Source organism: Boleophthalmus pectinirostris, unplaced genomic scaffold (assembly GCF_026225935.1).
Source record: "Boleophthalmus pectinirostris isolate CB_2022bp ecotype Guang Dong unplaced genomic scaffold, ASM2622593v1 HiC_scaffold_13, whole genome shotgun sequence".
Lineage (NCBI taxonomy): Eukaryota > Metazoa > Chordata > Actinopteri > Gobiiformes > Gobiidae > Boleophthalmus > Boleophthalmus pectinirostris.
Genome location: NW_026571036.1, coordinates 16,410,680 through 16,434,862, shown reverse-complemented (window position 1 = coordinate 16,434,862; position 24,183 = coordinate 16,410,680). Strand labels below are relative to the sequence as shown.

The following is a 24,183-nucleotide window of genomic DNA, read 5'->3' as shown; positions in this document are numbered from 1 at the left end:
TTTATAGGTATCTAACTCTTCCTCATATAAGGCTTTTCTGTGCTCATTTTATGGTGACTGCCAAACTTAGTAGCCGTTTGGCATTTTCTTTTTGTAAAGGTAGCTGACCAGAAGAAAATGGTTGGAGACCCTTGGAGTAAGGAGTATTCATGGGTGTGTTGTTTATTGAAAAGATGCATAATTAAATGTCAGGCAACATCTACATTTGTAACTTCATTTGTGACCTGTTTAATATTCACACAGAAATAAAAGTGAAATAAATATTTTAGCATAGCTTTAAATATAGACTTCATCTTTTCTCATTTATATGGGATTTATTGACACAGAAAATGAAAAGTTACAAGCAAATAAGGTATAGTGCATACTCTTATAAACAGAATACCCAGCATTGACAGTGATTCCAAATTTCAAGTCAGTATATTAAGAGCACAATAAATACATAAGAGGTCAATTATTTGAATTCTATTTCACTGATTCACAAAATTGATCACTTGCAGATTGAAGCAGTCTTGCATTAATATTTTTTTAAGCATTTTTACCATAGACAGTCATACAATTATATAAGAATGTATTTTTTAGCATTAGCTTCAGCCTCTCTCACAGATGACTTCAATCACACTCTGCTCCATGGGGGCAGGGTCGAGGCAGCGGTGAGCAGAACTCCCCACAATCTCATCCAACAGGAAGTGTACAAGGTTTTCATCTGAAACAAAGCGCCATAGATACATCTGCAGATAATGGCAGTCCACTTGGATCTGCTGCAGTCCATAACGACCAAACGTGCGTAAACGCACACACTCCAGGAAGGTTTTGAGGCTGATTTTGATGATTCCTGTCATGACCGACACCTGAGAGTGAGAGAGAGAGAGAGAGAGAGAGAGAGAGGCACTTATCAGAGGGGCTGTGGTGTATCACCTCTGATGATTTATCATGGGGTAATACTCTGTGCTCACCTTGTTGAACTCCACTGAGCTGAAAATGTCAATCCTTTCAGAAAACAGCTTGTGTATGTTGTTCAACAGATTAGTGTCCATAGGAGCACTGCGGGCAGAGAAAGCTTTTAATCATTTTTATCATGTCAGACCAGAAGGCTGAGTTGTTGTAAACATGAGGGTCCGGGCCATCACAAACAGTGCGTTAGCTAGCAGGTGTGTGTACCTTGGCGTGTAACTGGCAGCGTAGCGGGCCTGCTGCCTGGAGCTGCTATACACCGAGAAAGTCCTTTTGCTGGAGTCACTGCTGTGTGCTTTCCTTACTCCCTCTTCATACAAAAGACCCACCTGGTTCAAATCACAAAAGAGTAAATAGAAAAGGCAATTTACAAACACCATGGCAAATGTCTAAATACCTGAACATCAATAGAAGTAGTGTCCTCCACAACCCTCTTCATCACAGCACGGACATTTCGTGGTTCAATAGTGTTCACCCAGTCTCTGGTCTCCACACTCTTTCTGAGCATCTGAGAAATAATCAGCCCCTGAACCTGGGGAACAAAAAGCAACAGTGAGACACAAGTTTAAAATGTTTTCTACACTCTGCTGTCAAAACCAACCTTCACATAATGGTTCAGAAGCTTCTGCGCGGCTTCCCTGGCCTCAGCACATAAAGAAGTGACCGGTGTGACAGGACTGTGGTGCTGTGAAAATACACAACTCCAAGTAAGTGAAGTGTACTTGATTTTCAGTGGACACAGGTAAAGTGAAAAAGATGGGATATACTGTATTAGGTGGAAAGCAATTACATTGTAGTCAAGGAAATTGTTCAATGGATAAAATATCCCAGTGTAGCACTTGCTAAAATAAATCGACTTTAATTTCGTTAATATAGCTTTCTTTTTTTTGCGTTTCAAGGATGCTTTACAATGCATTAATCATTCACTCCACAACCGGGAGATGCAAGCTACTATAGCAGCCACAGCTGCCTTGGGGCAGACTGACAAAACAAGGCTGCAAATCTGCACCATCTGCTACCTCCGACCACCCCCAACACTCACACAACACTTTGATACTGGGCAACATGGGGGAAGTATTTTGCCTAAGTTCAAAACGGAAGCCACTGCTGCCCCACAGTGGCACCTGGCATTCCCAGCGGTCTTTCACTTAAGTACAAACAAGACCAGACTGAGCTTTTCGAGATCTGATTAGGTCAGTTCCTCAAGTGGGTATGGCTACAAATCTAGTTACAGGGGCAGCTGATCTACAGCCTTGGACAATATGACAAACTTTTTAGCATAGTACATACGTGGCATACTTTGAATACTTGCCTGCACCAGGAACTGCTCATCAGTCAGGGTGAGTATGTATGAGATGGTGGAGGTCTCATAGTCCAGACAGAGGCGTGACAGCAGCAGCAGCAGGGCGGGAGGGGTGGAGCCGCCCTTGTCTCCGGCACTTTCACAGAACTGACGCGAAGACTGACACACAAACCTAATGAAGCTCACCACCAGGCTCTCGCGCACACCTTTACTGCAGAATTCACCCTTTGACAAGGGAAGCGGAAGATATCAGCGTAATTGTACAGAAGGTAAAAACTACACAGGAAGTCTATATTTGAATCCTATTATTATTTAATCAGCCAGTTCACTTTAAAGTACTTTTAAAACTCCTAAGACACTGATTATGCCTAACAATGGATTCAATCAGCATTCATATTGAATAACTAAATATGTAGTTAGATCATTTGATATAACAAAGAAATGTACTGAATGGTATGTGACAAGAGCAAACCTACTGACCTTAAAATATGGTTTATTAGAGAATGTGATGTCTTTGGCTGTGAAAAGGTGCACAGACGCCAGCACAGACTTGATCTGATTGAGAATGGAGGACGACAGGGAGGACAGCAGCTCTGGCAAACTGCTGGGGTTGTCCCTATTGGACGCAGGCCCCCCCACTACTGAAGCTCCGCCCATAGAGAGACGAGGTGTGGCCAACGCCTGCCTCACGTCTGTTAAACTGTCCATGTAGAAGCTCTGTAGTGCACACAGGTACTGCTTCACACGCTCGTTTGCAGCACGGATCACAATCTCAGTGCCCTGGTTTGGTACTGATGAACCAGGAAGTAGTTTGGCAACAGCTTGCAGTCTGCGGTGAAAACGGTCCAAAGCTCGCACAAGCAGAGAGTTATCCCCTACTCCTCTTTCCTCTTGTATCCTTCTTTCAACTAGGGAGAAATACCGAGCAGTAAGATCATCCACAAATGCATGAAGTTTGCCATTCGCCATCTGGGGAATATTCTTAGTTGCAAGATCACCTGTTTGAGGGTGATTTATAAACAGTTCTTGGTAAGATGTAATTACTAAGCATAGACTACTGACAAACTCATTGCAGCCTCGATCAATGAACTCCAAGATGTCTGTTTTGGGAGAGGAGGGGGAAGGCAGTCCTGTAGGAGAGCCATCGGTGGGTGAACCAGCGTCTGCACCTGATGATTCATTTTGAGCAGAAGTAGCAGAGGAAACATCAGGTTTTATCTCTGCCCCCAGGCCCTGGAGATCTGACTCAAGTCGAGATCGAGCATGGCTGAGGAATTTGTCACACAGCTCCTCTGCAGGTTCATCCAGCTGTAGCAGGAGCTCCACACACTCCGATAAGTCTTTGGAACTAGTGCCACCATCCCTGCAGGAGCAATCAAACAAGCAAATGGAAAAATATGAAGGGAATATTTCACAACAGGGCAAAGTGAATGTAGCGTAAGCTTACAAAAAAGCAGATAATGTTACAAAACAATATGATTCTGGCATACACTGTACAAAAGTGAATAAATGAGGAAATACTTAATAAAGATTCATATAACATAATCCTATGTAACATTATAAAAAACTATATGCATTCACTAGGGTAAAGATGTACAGTTTTTCAACACCTATCTTAAAGCAAGTTACATATTATGTGTGTAGATATTTTTTATGAATATATTTTGTAGTAGAGGGGGAAGATATCAAAAATGTTGCTTCACATTTATAGAAAATCTGCATATCGAGTAAATCAAATGAAGAGCAGAAGAACAATAAAATAGACAGAAATATCTAATGTAATCTTCTATACAAGGGTATATGGTGATATTTCTGTACTTTCGTGATAAATTTTATGGTCCATTCACAAATTGAAAAATACTTGAATTTCAACCAAGAAGATATTTAGGCACATTTTAGCATCTTCCAGATGATTACTTGCTCACATACTAGTATAACCACTAGATGATTTAAAGTGTTAATGCAAAGAAATAGTGAGATATTCATTTTGGTCTCTATTGCCCACCCTTTTTGTAGTCATTAGTCATTGCCAAATAGCCAATAAATAAAATCAATCAAGTACCAAATAAGATTGTAAATGCAGAATGTGTGACCTTCACCTGAACTAGGGATGAGACAGTAAACATTACTGTTCATTGTGGTAAAAAGAGTGGACAATAATCGTTTGTGGGACATTTTATATAATTGTGATACTCGTCAACAAAAATTATGGCCATTATATACCAGAATGTGCAAAAAAAAAGCTACTTATCCATAATGTTCTCTGCTAGATCGTAGTTGTTTTCACTGATAACAAGTACAATTATATTAGCTGTTTAAACATAGTATTTATTCTTGACATTAAAATATTAGTAATTCAAATTGATAAAATTTTTAAACATTTTGAAACTTTAATTGCAATTATTTTGGCCATGATCATTTCATTGCCTAACCTGAATTTCTGCCGTAGCTCTTGGGCCAGTTTGTCCATGATGGCGTGGCAGTCGTCCTGGATCCCTCTGAAGGACGGGAGGTGGCTGTACTGCTGCAGCACACAGCGCGCTCTACGGTGAGAGTTTACTGCTTGAGCATAGGCCTGAAGCTCCAGACACTTGTTTAGTCTGGCAGGAAGCTCAAAAAGAAACTGCAACTTTCTTAATAATGTGTGGACACCTGGAAAAGACATATTCATTTTTATTCAGATTAGTATTTTTTAGTATTAGTGTTTTAGGATTATTGTGCCCGTGTCATAAATTTCAATATTATATCTATAAAATTTGATATTGTGAAAGGCCTTATTAATCAGGTACTGAGGTTAGCTTTCTTTCTTGTTTATTGTCTGACCTGAAAGTTTAGTAATCTGCACATGTTGATCTTGGAGTGTTCCGCTGATCCGAGCACTGAAGTCTGTAATCGCCGCCATGTTTGCAGAAAGGCAGTCCATTTCATCCTCCATCTTTTTAAAATCATTCTTCATCTTTCTTATTGTGTCTTGAAAATAAATAGAATGGGATATGTAGGACAGATCTGGATTAAATTGGTGCTATATGGATTAGAGTTTTTCTACCTGTTGCAGATATAAACTTATTGTAGTTTTCATACACCAGTGTCTGCATGTCACTATCCAGAGAGCGGATCTGTTTGACCATACATGTCTCATGGTCCATGAGCTCTGCCAGAGAGCACTCTCTTCTCAGCTGTAATAGACAAACAATTAAGTTGATAACTATTGTTTTAGAAAGTAAAAAACTTTTAAAAAGAGAAGCAAGAATTATTTGAAATGTTATGTTTGTGAAAAGATTCTGTGATTTTTAGGTGCGCTATGTAACTTTTCTGGTGGAGCTTGTCACCATGGAGATGTTCTCATTTTGCCAGGAATGTTTCATTGTAAATGTATCTATCTCCATGGAGACACAACAAGGCCAAATTACAGTTCAGATCCATGGTGAGGCAAACACACAGTATAAAAGCATTTTTTCAAGGTATTTGTTTAGCAATAAAACTCCTGTAATTGAACAAATGCAAGATAGATATGTTTAATGCTATACTGTTGAACATCCAGACCAAGCCATAACTTTTACAAGGAGACAAGAAGGTGACCTATTCCTCAACAGAAAAGTTACAAAGTGCACCTTTTAATATTCAAAAACTTCCATACAGTAGCCCCTGCCAATAAATGCATATAAAGTTGTGCACAAAAATAGTCACCGTTTAAAACAGCCAGTAAAATGACATCACCTTGTTGAGGTAAAGCTCCGGGTCGAAGTGAGGCCCATTGATATCACAAGGATCCAGGGATTCTGCCTGCTCCTCGGCCTTTCCCTCCTCATTCAGCCCGTAGTAGAGCTTCAACATCCCGTGAACCCTGCGTCTCCTGCCGCTGTCCTCCGCCCCGGAGCCGTCTGCCTCGGTGTTCATTTTCTCCTCTTTAAAATGTAAAAATACGAGAAGCTAAAACAGACGGGACCAGACTAGCAAATAATGTACGATATAGGAGGAAAAGTCAGCTTCAGTTGCACTCAGCGTTGACGCACATGAATCCCAGACATTACCACACATTAATCGTTAAGCATTCAACCAAAGATGACATTATATTTCATGGAAAAAACATAATTCAAAACAAACCCCTCAACTAGCCAAACAGCGATGCGACTTCCTGGTTTGTAGCCAATCCTGTGACACGGCAATACGTCGCCAAAGAGTAAAATAGTCAAGATGATAAGGGCCCCAAGGACCGGAAATGGGTGAAAAACAAAGCAGGAAAAAAATAAATTGAAATTCTTCTAATTTTATATTGCGTTATAGGGCGAGTTTATAAAAGCGAATTTTAAAAAATCACAGTAGAAACAAACAAAACAGTTTTAGTGCATTTATTGATAAAAATTACATAATAAACAGTGACACTGAAATGTACTGAAAAGCATTCACAATGTATCATTTTAGATGAGAGCAATGCCATACAGTCATTTTTCCAAGGCGAGCTGCAGAACAGCCAAAATTGTACAAATTAATAGGCACTTTATGTTTTGAGGTGTTTTAAGCATGTCTTTAAATTAGTATACAAATATGTTACTAATGAAACATACAAAACATCAGAAGAAGTAAAGCAGTTACAAAATGTGAACAGGTGAAATGGTATTAATAGTGCAGTATGTGTCAGATGTGGGAATGACTATTTTACAACACATGCACAACATGCATCATCATGTACGGTATGAGAGAATAAAATGAATTGCTGGAGTTTGTTAAGGTATATGTAGTATCAGAAAAAGGCTATGTTTTAATGGCTTATTGTGAAGTAAACTACTATTAGCCAACAACCAAACATAGATGATTGTTAGTTTTTACCTGTGAGGCTTCAGGCTGCATATTGTACTGCAGGCTTCAGCAGTAACAGGCCTACTTTGGTGTGATTGTAACAGCATATTTCAATAACACATTTGTATTTGCTCAACAATACATCTTCCCTTCCACAATTATTTTATCTAGTAAAATCCATCAGGTTTAGAGTTCACATTAGTTTGGATATTGCAAAGTTAAAAAATATTGCATCAGTTTTCCATTGATTTTCATTTTCCCCTATCAAGAAGCCCTGTTCTTTTTGGCAATGGCTGTCAACACAAATAGCGCCACTTGTTAAGATTAGAGCAAGTCTATGGCAGTGAACCCTACATATTATTTAGGCCTTACAATATCTTATGTCATTTTAGGAAAGGGATATGAGAAAATATGTATAACATACTGTACAATTCAGCTCTCCAAATTAAACCTCTTCCTGTATAATCCATTAATACACATTTTGTCATATATAAGTTGAGGTATGTTAACCATGACAATGAAGGTCTGACATGAGAATTAGAATTGTATTCAGGTTAACAGAAATAGTGCTTTTACATGGCACCACTTAATTCAAAGAAACAAGGCACCAACAGTATGTAAGAAAACAGGAGCATAGTATTAAATATCACCAAGACAACACTAACATTAGAATAATATGAACTATCCCTTCACAGAATGTCAAAGCCCTAAAAATAACAAAATTAAACTGTCAGGAAGTGGTAACAACCCAGTGAGCTTTACCAGAGATATTAAAACCACATTACCCAAGAATACTGCAGATGTTTAAAATGTTTTGACTTGTTATAATGTATGGAGATATGGAACAGCTCACCTGTTTATCATAACATATTAAACTACTTCTTTGCCTCCTTCAGGCTCAACTTGAATAATGGAAGAGTTTGTCACACTTTACTTTCACATTACTGCCTAATCTTTATATACATGACTTCAAGATATAAATATCCCTCACTTGGTCCTTTCCACATCATTATATTAGTAGTTACAAAGGTTTTCTTGTTCATTGACTTTCAGTGTAAAATGTAAAGGTTTGGTCTTTCAAGGCAAAAAAAGAGTAGTTGAAGAGTTAACCCTGCTCCAGATTGTCTGCCCCTTGAACAGCAGAATAAGAGGAAATTGTCGCCTGTCGAGTGAAGAAGGAAGCAGCTCTTTTTGGTTTTAAACGCTTGATTTCCTTTCCTGAAACACAACAAAGAGTTCTGTTATTCCAAACATATGATACATATGCTCAGAGGTGGGCACTAAGTATAAATTGTACTTTTCAGAGTACTTTTCTAGCAGCACTCTTCCACTGTGTGCTTTATATTGACAATATTAAATCATTTGCTCCTTCTGATATATATCCATTGGAAATAATAGATTTTGTGACAGAACTCACCAGTATCCACGTAGCTAATGGTGTTAAGTGAGTGGACACGACTGCAGACAACGCTGCTTTGTCTCCGTAGTAACCCACGGCGCCCTCCTCGGCCATTCTTGCTACTTGAATCTTTTCCGGAGGCTTGAGACTGGCCAGGCTCACCATCTGTGTCAGCTGCTGCTGCTGCCTCAGACACACACTTCAGCTCCACACAGTACTCTATGAAGCCGCTCATTAGCTCTGCCTGTGTCACACATAACAGATCTTAGCATATGAACTGAAACTTTATGAACCTAAGTTTTTTTTGTTTTTGTTTTTTAACATGTTTTATTTTCCCGTGTTTTAATTTTCAAAGCATACATGCTATGCACATTAGTTACCACATAGCTGGTTAGCCTTTGTCTTTAAACTCTTAATATTTTATTTATTTATTTATTATTTACTTTATTCACAATATTTTCCATTGTGAAATTCATTAAAACTAAATTTGACAAATGAAGTGCTTGCACATACTTGTTTTGAATAGATTTTGAGCAGCTTGTTGACTGGAGTACCATCCTCTTCTCCGTCAAACTCAAGCCACAGTATATGAGAGTCCCCCTCCTCTTCTGGATAAGTATGGTCCCAGGACAGTTCACTGAATCTCAGACCCAGTAGTACATGCTGAAAAAAGTAAATAAAGTAGATAATATGTAGAAAATAAAGCATTTAAGAAGAAGTTAATGTGCTGTAATATGCACCTTTTCTTTTACATCCATAACATACACTCCCTCTAGACAGATTCCAACAGAGACAGCTTTCCGTCGTCCTCTTTGCAGGATCCCCTGAACAGGTTTGTCAATTTCCCCGCCGAAGAAGCCACATCTGTCAATTAAGCAATTTATTTATATATACAGATTATTTTCAGGATATAATTATGCCTTTTAAAACATGGTTTTATGCTGTACCCATAATAAGGCAGAGAGTGGCAGGTGTTGAGGTACTGGTGCAGGAGCTGTGTGCACTCAGAGGATGTGCTGATCTTTCTGTATTCTTCTAGAAGACTCTGCTCCAGAGCCGCCTGACGACTCGATTTTCCTCTGAGCGTCGACAGCAGCCCTCCGCTCCCCAAAGCAACGTGAGCGGGCAAGAAGGAGGACAACTTCTTTTCTCTAACAACAACAAAACCATCAATTTTCCACCAGAAAGCTGTTATCATTACTACCATGTGTTTGTTGTGACCTTTCAATTCAGACAATTTTAAAAACAAGCTGGTATTTGTCAACAACTTACTAGTGGCATTTGGTGTAACTACATTTTATATTTCATGTAGATTTGGATGTGTAAATATTTAGAATCCATCCCAAACATGTGAGTCAAAAATATGTATATTATTCATAACTTTAAGAATCTTACTTTATTGTAGTTGTTAGCTTTTGGTTCTCTATTCCACATCCCTCTTCTATAGCCAGACTCAAAGCCCCTAGGCTGTTCCAGTGCTCTGGATCACAAGGATATCGTCCTGTAAGAATGTTGCTCTTGGCTTCTTCATACAATAGCCTTAGAACATCTTCGTCTTCTATCTAATCAGAAAAATCTAATAATTAATAATGAATTATTTAATAGTCATCAGCTACAATATAGCAGAGATGTTACCTGGAGCTCTTTTGATTTGGAATAAAAAACATTGCGACGGTATTGAAGAAAAGGCTCATCTGAGGAGAAGCACAACATATTTTTTGTCACAGCTCTAAAAGACTAAATTCAAGTCAGATTTTGCTGCCAAATACAGATGCACTGTTGTTTGTTAGACCGTTGTTAGAACATCCAATCAGATAATCAAACCACACATTTACCTTGTGAAATGTCTTCCTCCGAGGCCTCAGTGAAGCGATACAACAGGTCGTGCCATTGCCGACATAATTTATACGGCTGGTGTCTTGGTTTTAACTGCAATTCTGCACAAAACATCACATGGTTGGTGCTATAAAGCAGATGTTCCATTCAGTTTAATGTGAAAAGTGTCTTACCAAGTAATGGAGAACATAACCAGAAGGCAAAAACATCTTGTATCGAGTCAGGAATATTCAAAGCCTCACGCACACTGCGTCCCAACTCTTGAACAGTGGTACTCCCGAGGCCTTCCACTGTTAAATGCACTACACTATCTCCAAACAAATATATAACCACATCTTGGGCTGGGAAATATAAAGGAAGAGTAAGACAGTGGATGGATGGATGGATGGAGTAAGACAGTGGGTCTGACTTGATTCAAGAATAAGCTGTGTCACTATAAAAGATAAGTTAAAATATATATTTCATAATAATCACAAATGGCTTTACCACGAGACAGTGTTGCAGATGAGGCAACGCTTCCTCGTTGAGACAGATTATCTGAGGAATCTGCTGGAAAATTGACATCGTCTCCTTCCATTCCTTGTATTCTAAGCAAAAAATGAAATTAGAAAATCATGTACATGATCATTTCAAAGTCTGTTTTTGTCAGATGAGATATGCCTCAGAAAAACAACAGGAGTATAGCCTTCCTCCTACACAAACTGTCACATTATTATTGTCTAAACGCCACTTAACACTAGCGCCATCATGTGGTGAAAAACAAGAACATATCCAACATTTCGAAAATGCACGAGCACCGGCCTCACTCTCAAGAAACGAGTTATGTACCTCACCAGATTGTTGCTCATCAAACATCTCATCTGCACTGACACAATATTTGGTACAAGAGTGATCAAAATTACTTCGCTGTGTTGGTAAACACATGAGGCCTAGCAAAGCTAGCATGAGCTAACAAACCAACTAAGTTTGACAGAGTCCCATTTCAAACTCCTAGTTAAACAAAGGACAGGAATTAAATCAGACCACAGACCAGCTGACATATCTTGCTATAGAGTGGTATATTGCTCGAGGTAGTCAAACATCATTTGTTAATGTGTTATTAACATTTATTAACATACCTTACTTTACTGGTAGACCTCCTCCCTTTCTATTTCTGTTTACAATCCAAGCAGATGATCAAGCTAGACTTGTAACCAGCGTTAGCAGAAGTGCAAGAGCCATACGCCTGATGAGCTTTAGTCTAGATAAGTTTAGATATAGTGTTTGACTCAGTTCCTCCGGGCTGGGATGGCTAATAGCTAGGGCTGTTAGCACTGCTGTTTGGACGAGTGACTCTGCTGTACAGGGCGTGACTGCCTGTAAAGAACACATCTGATCTGACACCAGGGTGACTCAAGGATCTAAAGATTTACTTTTGACCAATATGCAACAGGCAATAATCAAGGCTCACTTATTATATTATATATTACATACGTGGAAGCATCCGATGGACTTCTGCTGTCAATGCTAATCTTTTAACTTCATATATTAATTTCTGTCAGTTCAGTTAGTGATGCTTAATTGCTGTTATTTTTTTCAGTATACATGCAAAAAGGTGGTTCACACATACATACCTTTACACAGAGCTTCAAATGAAACAGTTCAGTGAGATCCAAAGCAAATCCTGCCTGAGTGTGAGTGTGAGTGTGAGGAGCACAGATCCATGGAGGAGCACCGCGCGGGTACACGGTCACGTGACGCCGGCGTCACAGCAGCAGGAGTCACACGTTTCAGAGGATTGTTTTTGTCTTTGGAGAGTGCTTCTGTGCCTGACGTGAAAATAATCTGCCTACTGTATTAACATTTATTTATTTATTTATTTTATTTAATAATGCATTGTCTACAATGAATACTTTCAGTAAAACTTCTGACCTGGCTCTTTTGTGACTGTCTGCAAGGCTAGCAAGTTTAAACGAGATTAACAGCTTTAACATACGTGTCAAAGCAAAGGACACACTTGAGAGCTTTACTAACACTTAATTAGTATGTCTCCATAATCCTTAATCCACCTGGATGAGATGTGATTGAGGCAGGTATTAAGAGATTATTTGAGGGAGGAACACAGGCAGATCTGAGAATTTTTATTATTGTTAATTTTAATAAATTGTTTAATTATTTTCACCCACATGCACATAGTATAAGAGTCTCTACATTATAACACAATTATCTGCATTTACTTTTAAGTTTTGAACAATATGTAAGAATACATTTGAGCAATGTGTGAAGATAGCTCCAAAGCACCATTTATAATTTGGTAATATTACAGCAAGAAAAATATAACATAGTAGGCTATTATTTACATTTATTTGATTAAGAAAAGATAAAAAATATACAGGATATTTTGTAAATTTTCACTAGATAATAAATCAAGTGTAATCCACTGAATGTGTCCTTTGTAAGTAAGGGGAAAGGTATGCCATTCGGAATTTGTATTATTGATCTGCTGGGATGTAATCACTTGTTCATCAGTTTCTCTGCGTAAAGATAAAATATAGTGTGTTTCTTGTATGTTCAGGCATTTTCAGGGCCTGTTGTCTCAGCTCCTTCTTGAACCTGGTTCTTAAGGAGAAAGAACTTCAGTACTGGGTCCAAGTACTCCAAGACAGTGTCCTTTACACCCTTCTCCAGCAGGTACCCCTCTGTCTCTATCTCTGTGTTCTCCTTTCCTACCACTGCCTCCATAGAAGTCTGCAAGAACCGCAAACTCACCAGCACTGAGCCCTGAAAAAAAACAAGATATACAGTAAATACAGTAGACAAGTGAAAAGGCAATTATGTTTGTGCATTTTAAGTATGGTACCTGTAAGAGGAATGCAGAAAACACACCAGTACCAATAGTATTCATCAGGCTCATATAGTAGTCTAGTAGCGCCTCTCTGCAGCCACTAATGTAGATGTTGAGTTCCTCGGTCTCATAGTCGTAGTTATAGTGCGCAGAATTATTCATTAGCTGGTGCTGGATGCACGGCCTTGGAGAACTGGGGTTACAGCAACTGAATGGGACTCCATCTACCAAGTACCGGCCATCCACATTGCTTTTGATTCGGCTTTGGAGTACAGACAAGACACAAAGGGGTTAAAATGGCTTAGGAAATCAGAAAGAAAATAGGCAGGCTATTTTTAACAGCTTACTCTTTGACTTCCTTTGAGCTGAAATCCAGGTAGCGGTTGCTGATCCATTGCACTTCGAACCAGTCCCTGAAGTCATTGTTTCCACAACACTGAAACTCCATCTGTAGTCGATCGATATTCTGTTTTTGAAAGCATCGCCCCGGGGTGTCTGTGTCTTTGTAAAAGCGAATGCCGTTTCTTAGGCCCACCTTTAGTGAGGACTCCAGACTGCCCTTCATGGCGTAGTTCATAACAACGGTCAGTAACATAAGGACTGTGAAGAAGCAGGAGATTGCAAAATAGGGCTTCAAGAAATTCTTCCAGCGAGGAAATCTGCCGGCATCTAGAGCATCTTGGCCAATCTTTCCGGCAAAGTAGTTGATTCCCAAAGAGGCCAGACCCACGATCATGAGGGTGTTTGGTACAATGTGTATGTCGGTGTTGTCCATTACCTAACAGGATCAGACTTGCAGTTTGTATGGGGTTTTCATCATGTGGAATTATTTATTTGCCATTTGAAATTAGCTGAAATACACTGGAAGTTTTAAAACACTGGGTACCTATATGGCCAGTAAAAATTTGATAACTAGAATAACCAGGTAACCCATTCTATCTTAGTCACATGAGGTTGCCCTTCTTGCATAATTTTGTTTGTCAAAACCTGCACAAGTGAGTACATTCAGAAAAATTTAAACTTCAATTTTAACTATAACTTCAGAAATCAGATTATGATCATTGGACTGCATGTAAACATAACCAGTGATTTGGAAAGTTGGAAAGATTTCATTGTTCAAATTAAATATGTGTTACCCTAAGCAACTTTTCAGATGTTGAGTACTGTACGGCACTACAGAAGTGACTGCACTGATTGTGTCTCTTGCTGCTGTTTAAACATAATAGGAGGCCAAGGGAGTTGAAAGTGGCTGATGGATATTGTTCTGCATTTGGCTCACAGTGAGTTTGTTCTTGGAGGTGATCCATGTGTTGTTCTTTGGCCAGAGTCTAAACTGACTAATAATAAGTCCATTCAAATGTTAAATAGACTGTGCCTACATAGCACTTAAAGGCCAAAGAGCCACTGCATCTCAGTCTTGTATACATAATTATATATCAGACATAAACAGTGTAATCAACCACTCAATAACAAAGAGCATAAACACACAGGGTGGAATATACTGAAGTGTGCTCCCAATGAAATTAATTCAGATAATTTCTATGGACACAGGTATGTCAAATAGAAGTTACTACTACTTATCTCTTATGAAGAGCTTAAGGCACAGATTTAGATTAAGCCTAAGGTCATTATTGCTTATCCAAACTGGGTCACGTGAATAACTCTTTGTCAAGGGCAAATTGAATTTCTTTCAAACCATCACCTCTAAAAGTCAGTTTTAGCATATTAAACTGTTTAACAAAGAGTGAACACACGTTTTATCTTTGTTATACCTTTTCCATTTAAAACCACTACGTTTAATAATAAAACATTCATCTATTAGGATTATATATTTTTTAAGGAAAGAATTTTGCATTTGAATAAAACTGCCAATTTAATCATTTCTGTCTGGTTTGCTGTTTATACCTCTCCTCTCCTGCGAAGCTCTGTTTTGAGGATGCACCCAAGGCTGAAGGTCATTGCGCCAGCCACAGTGGCACACCACGAGAGGAGCCACAGTCCCTGGGCCAGCTTTACTCTTTTCTCAAAAGGAAATTTCATCTTCATCACAACCATGATCGCAGCAATCAGGGAGCCCGAGACTCACAGGGGGAAAAGGGGAAGGAGAGCAACAACATACAAAGGTGCAGCCTAACCCCCTGCCTGAAAATATAGACATGAGGTTAAATAAATAAACCAATATTTAACTTGACACTGAGAACAATGTGAGCAAAACTGTTATGGCTAAGCAGTATTTGAAACGTACTTAAATTTTCTAAAATAAAGCAATGCAAGTAATAGCAATAGAAGTCTGGATCTAGTAATCCTCTATTTTAATAATTACCTTAATTGCTTCCCTCAAAAATGCTGAAAAAGTTGTGTTATTCCTAGCACCCACTGTACACCTGCCAGAGGGTTGTACAGTGGATTTGGTGAACTTGGCTGGGGTGCACATCTTACAGCTAATGCCTTCCTATCCTATTAAACAGGTCTGATCAATCCAGGCCAATGTCTGCTCAGCAACCATCACCCCCTTATGCACAAACACATAAAACAAACCTACTTAATAATGACATGGACACATTCAGGTATGGGAGGGAATAGGCTACATTCTGTCACTGATAAACAGTATGGGTTATTTTGACACGTATTATACCAAGTATGATATATAACTAACACTACAGGTGTAGTTTTACTTTGAAAGGAAAGACAAACTTAAATATGTGTTTATTAGTTTATTAAACTCTGAGACTACAACCTACATCTTAGCCAAGAATCCTGTCAGCCTCAATTATTAATTACACAGAGAAACAATGTTAATTGCACCTTTCTATTTTACACATTATTCAGTAATTAATGAGTATTCCACATTAAAGAGTACACTAATGTTTACAGTAGGCAAAATGTGTAACTATACTTTACAGTATATGACTATCTACCACAAAGTACTTACACTGGGTATTAGCTAATCACAATTTTACACTCACTGTCGAAGGGTATATATACATTTTAATGCCCAAATATATTGTATATCTGTATCTATTCATATAGTTACATAACCCTCATTTCAATTTAAAATTGAATCATATTCCCTTCGGACCGCTTGGTGCCACTGTTAGAGTTTTGTCCGCTCCCCTTTGAGTAACTTCTCTGACACTGCCTCTGGCTCTGGCCAGCTGTGCTCAGTTTCACTGTGCTGTGTTTCAGATATAAGATGGTTCAGAATGCGTTCAGCTGACTGCAGATTGGACATTGCAGCATCCATCTCAGAAACACTGCTGTCCACTGGCCTCACATGCGCCGTGTGTCTGCTGTTTTTCAGGTGATGTATGAACTCATTATCAGAGTCATGAACTGCTCCTGAGTGGTGTAGGTCCGTCATGGCCTCTGTGCTTTGGAGCTCTGTGGTGTGATGGGCCATGGGGATCTCCTCCAAACTCGCTGACCGGACAAGAACAGCGGACCCTAAACTTGGACTTGTGGTGATCCTGTAAGAACTTTGGCATGTCACGATTTTGGAGAGATTACTTTGTGTGAGAGGCAGGATTTCATTGTGAACTGTAAACTGCAGGTGAGACATAGTTGAAGAATGTGATGAATTTGGATTAAATATCTCTTCTCTTTCTAGCTCGTTGGCCTTATCTTCATCACCCCCTCTGTGTCTCCATGCCTGGCCTCGATTCAAACCTGTTAGCACAAATCTTGGTGTTTCCTCACCGATTTCTGACCAGTCAGATTCCTCTTCTTCTGGGACTGAACCCAGAGGCTGTTCCTGCCCTACAACTTTGTCTTTAGGGAAGTTCAGACTGTCCATGAACTGAGCTGGAGGAGGGGCAACAAGGGGAACATCTGGATCAACACCTGACTGACCATGATGTTGAGGTGCCTGAAAAAAAATACACAACTGCAGATTAATTCATTTTAAATGTGCAATGTACCGGCCCCCATGGAGGTGCTTTGAGTAGAATGTTCCACAGCAGGGCAATATCGTCTTTCAGTTACAGGTGTTTTTATTGGTCAGAATACACAGAAAGATATGCATTCTTACTGTGAGTGGGGTTGTCTATCCACCGAACTGAGTAATAACTTGGGCTAGTAGTGTTGCCTGCATGTCTGTCTCTATGGAGAGTTTAATGCTATATTGGAACAGTATAAATAAAGCACCTCTAAGGAGACAAGTAAATGATGAACCCTCCACCAGAAACATTCCATATTGCACTTTAAGTACATGTAAGTAAGTATATGTGTCTAGACATGAGTGGCGACATCTTACATTGTTTGGGTCCACTGTGTTCACAAACTTTGCATCGGCCAGTCGTTCTGTTAAAGCTGAAATACGTTGGTTTAGCCTTTCACGTTCCCCTTCCATACTCTGAGCCTGTTTAAAAATAAGTTATTTTACAGTACAAAACTCCACTTTTTGCTTTGGTGAATAGAAATAGCTGTTTGATTTACCACCAAATGAAGCTTATGCTCTAGCAGACTATTAGTTTGTTGTGTTGAAGAGCAGTTGTCATGTAATCTAAAAAGATACAAAAGTTTGTCTTGTTATAGCTCAGACAATGACATGTTTTGCCTTTTCTATTCATGTATTTATTGTTAGTTGTTTTGCTTTTACCTTGTAAACCTCTCTGTGAGGTTACTGAGCTCCAAGCGTGTCTTCTGAAGCTCTGCCTCCAAACAGTGACGACTGCTCGTGAACTCTCTTCTCCCAAGCACTCCACCCTCACCGCTGTTTTCAACAAACTTTGCTGCAACCCATCATTTCTGTTCATGTAGTATTCTGTAGGATTTTAGATTTCAAAAAAACGAATTAACGTGATTACACTCTATTCCGCTGTCTACTAATTGGTCATGTTGACTTTTTGACTACAGCTCCAACTCCAACTTACATTATTCGGCCCATATCATCTGCCTTTTCCTGTAATGGGCAAAAAACACACACAAAATGTTAGTCAAATTTAGGTAAAAATAAAACATTTTTATTTGTAAAAACTATTAATTATACTTAGTAATGAATATTAATGAATCAGTGTGCACGACAATGTATAATAGATCTTTAATTTCCAAAGGAAAAAAACGTAACACTACACAATATATGACATTGAATCCATCAAATAAGGTTAATTAAATATATCACATCTCTTATGTTTAGTAATAAATTAATATTATAAACTACCTCAATATTATAAATATAAAATTCCAACACTTACAACAAGAATGTGAGTATTGAACTTTGCCCAATCCCAAATTTACAGTCTTGAGGTTATCATGCAATTATTTATCATTTATTTAACATGCATGAAGTGTCAGTGTTGTTTGCTACCCTCCACGAATCAAAATACATGAGTAGAATATGATTTAAACTGTATGGAGAAGACCACAGAGTGAGGAACTGAAGATGAGGATCGGAAGCCTAACAGAACCCCAACCCCAGTCTCAACTACATCAATCCGCGAGGTATGAAAGTCCATCACCATGATCCCTTATTATTGGTGGCGACCAGATCAGATTAGAAATGTAAGCTTTTTTAATTATGTTGGCATGCAAAGTTGTAGCAATCACGCGACGTGAGCGCGACATCGTCATGTCTCTACTAATGGACCACAACTGAACCATGTTATGAGGTCCATAGGAGCACCTGGTAGCGTAATGGGTTAGCTGAAGACTATGTTGTGCGTGAGTGTCTCTGACGGGTCTGACTGGGATGCTCGACTGTCGATACGGTGGTAGTTCAGGGTGAGTCAAATCCAAACGGCCCCACCAATACTAGTCCTCATGCAAGTTCAATCGGCGGGACGCTATTATCAGCTGTCACATGTCGTCCGCGAGTCTCGGATATGTATACTCTATCGAAACTGAATTGTTAAAGGCAGTGCCTCGTGAGTGTTGAGAGCCACTGGTTGCTGCTAATTATGAGTGTAATGAGACCTAAGTGAGGGCAAATTCATAGAGAACCAACTCAACGTCCGTGTGATTTGTCTGTTTTTTCATTCCAACGGTGTTGATCGGGTGACGTCATCACGCCATTTTGATGATGATTGGTCATCCGACCTGGATACGTCCATGGGATACTGTTCCTATGCCTGAGTAGTCGTGCTTAGCATGCGTAATTAAGTCAAGCAATGTGAGATGTCCTAGGTTAACAGCGTCTACCATTATGGTGTAGGTCTCCTAGGAAGTCATAGAGTGTTCATTCGTACTGGCTGATTGGCTCATTATCTCGTCTTTCATGATTCTAGTGAAATCGCATGGTGATGATGATGGGATCATGTGTGAGTTGGTAGTACGAAAAACACCCAATGGATAGTCACTTCTTGTATTTTATCCCAAAATACATGAGTGTTTTCCGTGAGAGAGAATTCCAGTGTAAGTATGGAGGGTGCAGTTCATATGCTATATTCTGTGTATGCGTCTGTCCAAGTAGGATACAGATGTGGGCTTCACGTGATCATACTCCATTGTTGATCGCAGGATCAGAAGTTCTAAGCTAGATTCGTGGATGCGTCTTTTCACATGACATCGTAGTGAGTAGACTGTGTAACTTTTGTCTTATTAGGAGCGAGAGTGACGAAGACTTGGTTGGCTCTTGGATGACTCAGACAGGAGGGAGGAAAAAGTTTTCAGGTCGAACACGCACCTCCCAACCCCACGTAACAAATCCGGGCCGACGGCTGCTCAATGTGGATGTCAACCAGGGTGATGCGGCGTTCACTGTTATGGTCACCTTAGGTGATGGGTGCTCACTTGATGGCTCCATGGTCGGGGCCGATCAAAAACCGGGAAGAGCTCAGAGCAGTGTCAATGAGCTCATATATGTGACTCTGACACTCGGGGTGTATCTCTCCTCCTCTGTCGTGTTTGGTCCCTCCATCGAGTAATGGCGGCGTCTCCATCCTGTGAAAGTTTCGCGTGCGGTCATACGCGTGAATGTGGATTCTATTTTCTTCATTACTTGCTGTCTCTCTGGAACTGTTTCTCTGTACCATTTACAGTCGCGTCGCAAATGGTGATGGTGATGATAGCTCGAATCTGCTTGCGTGTTTGCACATATGGTTTCTTATTTTATTAATGGCTTGATAAATCAAATGAGCTCCTCCCTTTAACCATGGAAAATGACTTGTGACGAGTATTAGCCATACCACAATAGACGAGAGGGATTACCTTCTTCTCACTATGATGTCTTGCACAACATGTTTGTAGCACTTGTTGTTGATTTCCCATCGAGTTTTGACTATAATTTGAGTCTTCTCTATTAGGTCTCGATGGTGGGTGTACTCACAGGTTAAATAGTGTCTACTCTCATGTAGATAGTGATGTATCCAGTAAGATAAGCTTTTAGAGTCTAAGTGCAATTAATGAAGATAGAAAAACATGGATCATACCATGTTATTATTAAGAATGACCTCGCGGCTCATACAGAATGATGTGTTCACCAACAAATTGAGTAGATAGACTGGAGTGTATTTTTGGTGGAAATATATTATTCGTGACTGTGATACTCAATGATATCTAAGAGCGCACCACAATGATCGGTTATTGGTTTATCGCTGTGCTTACACCGAAGTGTGACATCTCTTCGGGTTGCATTATCGTGTTGAGTCAGTGTCCTATCTCAGGGGTATGCCGAGAAGTGTACAGCGAAACTGGGTATTTTAATTGTGACCTGGACAATAGTGCTGGATGCATGAGTGTGTGATTGGTACTCTTTTTACAAGTGGTAAAGCTCTTCCTCATTGTATATAGAGTGATGAAGTAGCTTGACCTTGAGTGACAATGATAGTCGAATCTTCTATCTTGCCGTTAATAGGTATATGCACATCTCCTCCTTGCTCGCTTACACTCTCATAGCACGTCACTGTGAGTGTCTAGTCTAGAGTGTTAGCAGTTGTGCCATTTTGAACATACGACTCCTCTTAATTAGTGACAGCGTGTGCTTCGCGATAAGTTGTCGTCATTATCTTTCTAGCGATTCCGATGTATGTGTGTTTGGTAACAATATACTGCACATTAGACACTATGCTTCCTGAGAGTGACATTATTTGTCTACTCGATTACGATCTTGTGATAGTAATGCTGAGATGAGTGATGCTTGCCATAATTTTAGTATTTCATGGATATGCTTTAGGAATTGTTAGTGTGAGGCAAGAGGTTGATTAAGGCCCTTATTAAGTGATATAGCAGAGCGTAAGTTTTATGGGATGCTCTCTGTATGTAGTAGTGGGACGGTTGCAAAGAGTGTGTGTAGATGTCTGTACATGAGTCTCTTCCACCTGAGAATATCCATATTATGACAAAAGTCATTTATAATCTCGACATTAGATTCTGGACTACTTGCCAAATGAGACTAACCCTCTCTCTGGTACTGTTTGAATGGTGCCGGCTCCGGCCATCCTGGTATCTGTTGCCAAAATAGCATTCCAGGTAATGGTTTGCATTTTACTACCTAGACAGATACTGTAAGCATAGGCAAAACTGATGGTCTGACCATTAGCGGTACTCTCGAATGGTATGCACTACATTAAAACTGTCAATTGTCTTGCGAGGTCTCTTTTTGAAGCCTTACTGATATGACCCTAATGCTCCAACCCTCCTAGTTGTCCTTCTTAAGAATGGTTTAGTGACGTGTGATACATGGCTGTGACTCGCTTGGACAATGAGTACTAGACTTATGACATAGAGCTCTTAAGACTTAAAAATCAATCAATTGTCGCTGTGACATAATACATTTATTCTACCTCTATATTGCTTAGCCTATCTCAGTGAGCATCAGTGTGAAGGACTCCGTGAGCACATGAAGGACGTGTCTCCCGCTAGAAAGAGATTCTTTGGGTGCAGTTTTGTCTACTCAATAAAGTATTCCTCAGGTGTGGTGTGCCCAGATGCTCATGGTGGGCTAAGCACCTGTGTACTGCGTGTGAAGTGGCCATTAGAGCATGATCTTACATTGAGAGTGAAGCGACGGCGAGAAACCACTGTTATAATTTCCTGCTTCACTATGTCTTAATTCTTGCTGTGCTGGTCTCTTTTTTGATAACTCTATAGTGTGTAGTGATACTTTTATCAATTTGGTGTGCTTTCTTATTTGGTCTCTCTATCTAGGGGACTCCATTGACTTAGCTTTCCGGACACTCCACTTGGTACATTTTAGGTTGCCTTGGATAGAACCAGATTGAGCCTTGTTTTTATTCATGTCCACATATTCACCCCTCTCAACAGTGGGGCCAGTGTTCAACACCTGTGCCACTAAAGATATATCATGCATATTTACTCATATCAATAATATATCGTGGAGAAAGGCGTGATGTGATCTACTTTGAGATATCCGTGCAGAGCGAAGATATTACTATGCACAAGCAACCTTTGACTACATGCATTTTAATACATTGTACCTTGTATTCTATCTCTCAGATGAGAGCTGGTATTTACCGGTACGTAGTGAAAAAGAGGAATAGCTCGTTAGAACCTTAATGTAGTCGACTGCTAGAGTGAAGAACTGATGACGATGATGTGCACACATATGATGAAGGAAGTATGAGCTGTCAGAAGTATGAACTGTTATGAATCGCCATATGATTGAGTCTTCCTCCGCTCATATGAAGAGATAGATACTGAGGAGTCGAGTGATAAAGATGCACAACTCTAAGTGTTTTATAAGTTCTTTGAATTATATGAGAGTGTGTTACCGAGTGCTCGGAATGGTGCCATAGTGAGTGAGAGAGTGCATTCTTCACAAACATCACTGCTCCTGCTGTGGTTTGTTCAGGATCCATCCGGCTTTAGCTGTCATTCCTAAGAGTTTACAAACATTAACTGTCCAAGGAGCTAAACATATGGTAAGAAACACTACTATATCAGACAGGACATGCGCATTAATATGAATCATTCGTCTGACATATAAAAAACAAAAAAGACAAGAGAGAAACCAGCCATACGTCATTCTCGCTAGTCAATTACTGCGCTGGCGTGCCGTCGTTTATGTGTTGTGTTAACTGCATTTTGCCAAGTAGTCTAGAGTTGTGTGAGCCATGATTGTGATTGTGATCCTTCATATTCCGAGTGTAGAAATTGATCTATATCTAGGTTCTTTCGCGACAAAGTTCAATATATGCTGTGCGATCATCTGTCCTTCCTATGATGTTGGATGATGTCTAACTGCGTTAAATGTTTTGGGAGGAGTGGTTGCGTCAACAATTCGGTCTTACTGTATCAGTTTGGGCACACAAAGAGTGACACAATATGGATATAAAAACTGAATTATTTATATCTTAAGTGGGGTTATTTGATTCAGAAAGGGTTCATGCACCCATTGTTTGTACAACCCCCTTAATGGTTTTTGGGGGGAAGAGTGTCTCTCTGAAATTGTAATTTTTGATTTTTTTTTTTTTTTTTTTTTTACCATACCTGGCGATCATTTTGTCTGGTATAGTGTTATTCCATAGTAACGCTCGATCGTCAATCAGTCTATTTATTGTATTACCTAGCATATTGCAGTTGCTTTGTATTGTAGTGTTGCAAAGATCGACACAGGGTTAAAGACAGCTTTGTGTTTGTTTTGCAATTAAGAAACCACTTATATTAAGAAGGAATCATCTCACATGCACTCACCTAAAAGAGCAGTGTTTTCTGTTAACTACGAAACGCCAAATACCTTGAACAGATGTCCTATAGTATGTCCTGGTTTGTTTTGTTTTTTGTTAAAAATAGTAACTCAAGATAGGCATGGTTCTAAATTCTGTGTGATTTATCTTTATGACATGAACTAACGCTCAAAACGTGTAAATAACGTCACTTCCATGTGAATCCCACCTAATGAAAGAGTAATATTACGCACCAATATTGAGTCAAGATACCACCTACAAAGTCCAGGCTGGGTACTGAGAAGAATGGAAATCTGAATGAGCGCAAAGATTCGTCCTATAGTAATGTCATGGTGAATGAATACTATTGTGTTACTTTCACAACACTGTGTAAACAATTTCCAACTCTTATAGTCAGCTCGTATCATAACTTAATATATGGGAACCGACAGCATTTGTATGTAAAAGATATAAAGTTAATTGTTATAATTTATACAGTGGTGTAAAAAAGAAG

The 24,183-nt window shown here is 39.4% G+C and overlaps 4 protein-coding genes across 6 annotated transcripts; all 4 read right to left on the bottom strand.

Annotated features, from left to right (window-relative positions):
- Positions 1-137: 137 nt before the first annotated feature.
- LOC110165094 (VPS51 subunit of GARP complex) lies at positions 138-6,462 on the bottom strand. Of its 2 annotated transcripts, XM_020930256.2 has the most exons (12): positions 6,359-6,462; positions 5,972-6,159; positions 5,301-5,430; positions 5,078-5,224; positions 4,687-4,906; positions 2,735-3,617; positions 2,264-2,479; positions 1,553-1,636; positions 1,349-1,483; positions 1,159-1,280; positions 954-1,041; positions 138-848 (listed from the first exon to the last, which is right to left on the bottom strand). In XM_020930256.2, exons 2-12 carry the CDS (start codon positions 6,149-6,151, stop codon positions 588-590), a joined length of 2,466 nt encoding a protein of 821 aa, XP_020785915.2. In that variant the 5' UTR covers positions 6,152-6,159; positions 6,359-6,462; the 3' UTR covers positions 138-587. The 2 variants fall into 2 exon arrangements, with proteins under 2 accessions (XP_020785915.2, XP_020785914.2); XM_020930255.2 differs by lacking the exon at positions 6,359-6,462 and having other exon boundaries at positions 5,972-6,352.
- Positions 6,463-6,589: 127 nt separating this feature from the next.
- Positions 6,590-12,031, bottom strand: frmd8 (FERM domain containing 8). Of its 2 annotated transcripts, none has more exons than XM_020930218.2 (11): positions 11,900-12,031; positions 10,773-10,873; positions 10,460-10,627; positions 10,286-10,387; positions 10,086-10,144; positions 9,846-10,012; positions 9,398-9,601; positions 9,191-9,314; positions 8,964-9,113; positions 8,469-8,694; positions 6,590-8,269 (listed from the first exon to the last, which is right to left on the bottom strand). In XM_020930218.2, exons 2-11 carry the CDS (start codon positions 10,861-10,863, stop codon positions 8,157-8,159), a joined length of 1,404 nt encoding a protein of 467 aa, XP_020785877.1. In that variant the 5' UTR covers positions 10,864-10,873; positions 11,900-12,031; the 3' UTR covers positions 6,590-8,156. The 2 variants fall into 2 exon arrangements, with proteins under 2 accessions (XP_020785877.1, XP_020785878.1); XM_020930219.2 differs by lacking the exon at positions 11,900-12,031 and adding an exon at positions 11,405-11,821.
- A 541-nt stretch (positions 12,032-12,572) lies between these two features.
- Positions 12,573-15,165, bottom strand: rom1a (retinal outer segment membrane protein 1a). Its single transcript, XM_020930179.2, has 4 exons — positions 15,016-15,165; positions 13,458-13,888; positions 13,126-13,372; positions 12,573-13,046 (listed from the first exon to the last, which is right to left on the bottom strand). Exons 1-4 carry the CDS (start codon positions 15,163-15,165, stop codon positions 12,837-12,839), a joined length of 1,038 nt encoding a protein of 345 aa, XP_020785838.1. The 3' UTR covers positions 12,573-12,836.
- A 639-nt stretch (positions 15,166-15,804) lies between these two features.
- LOC129407703 (uncharacterized) lies at positions 15,805-17,849 on the bottom strand. Its single transcript, XM_055149605.1, has 4 exons — positions 17,708-17,849; positions 17,545-17,611; positions 17,363-17,467; positions 15,805-16,975 (listed from the first exon to the last, which is right to left on the bottom strand). The coding sequence occupies exons 3-4, from the start codon at positions 17,456-17,458 to the stop codon at positions 16,205-16,207; spliced, it is 867 nt and encodes a 288-aa protein (XP_055005580.1). The 5' UTR covers positions 17,459-17,467; positions 17,545-17,611; positions 17,708-17,849; the 3' UTR covers positions 15,805-16,204.
- Between the last annotated feature and the right edge of the window lie 6,334 nt (positions 17,850-24,183).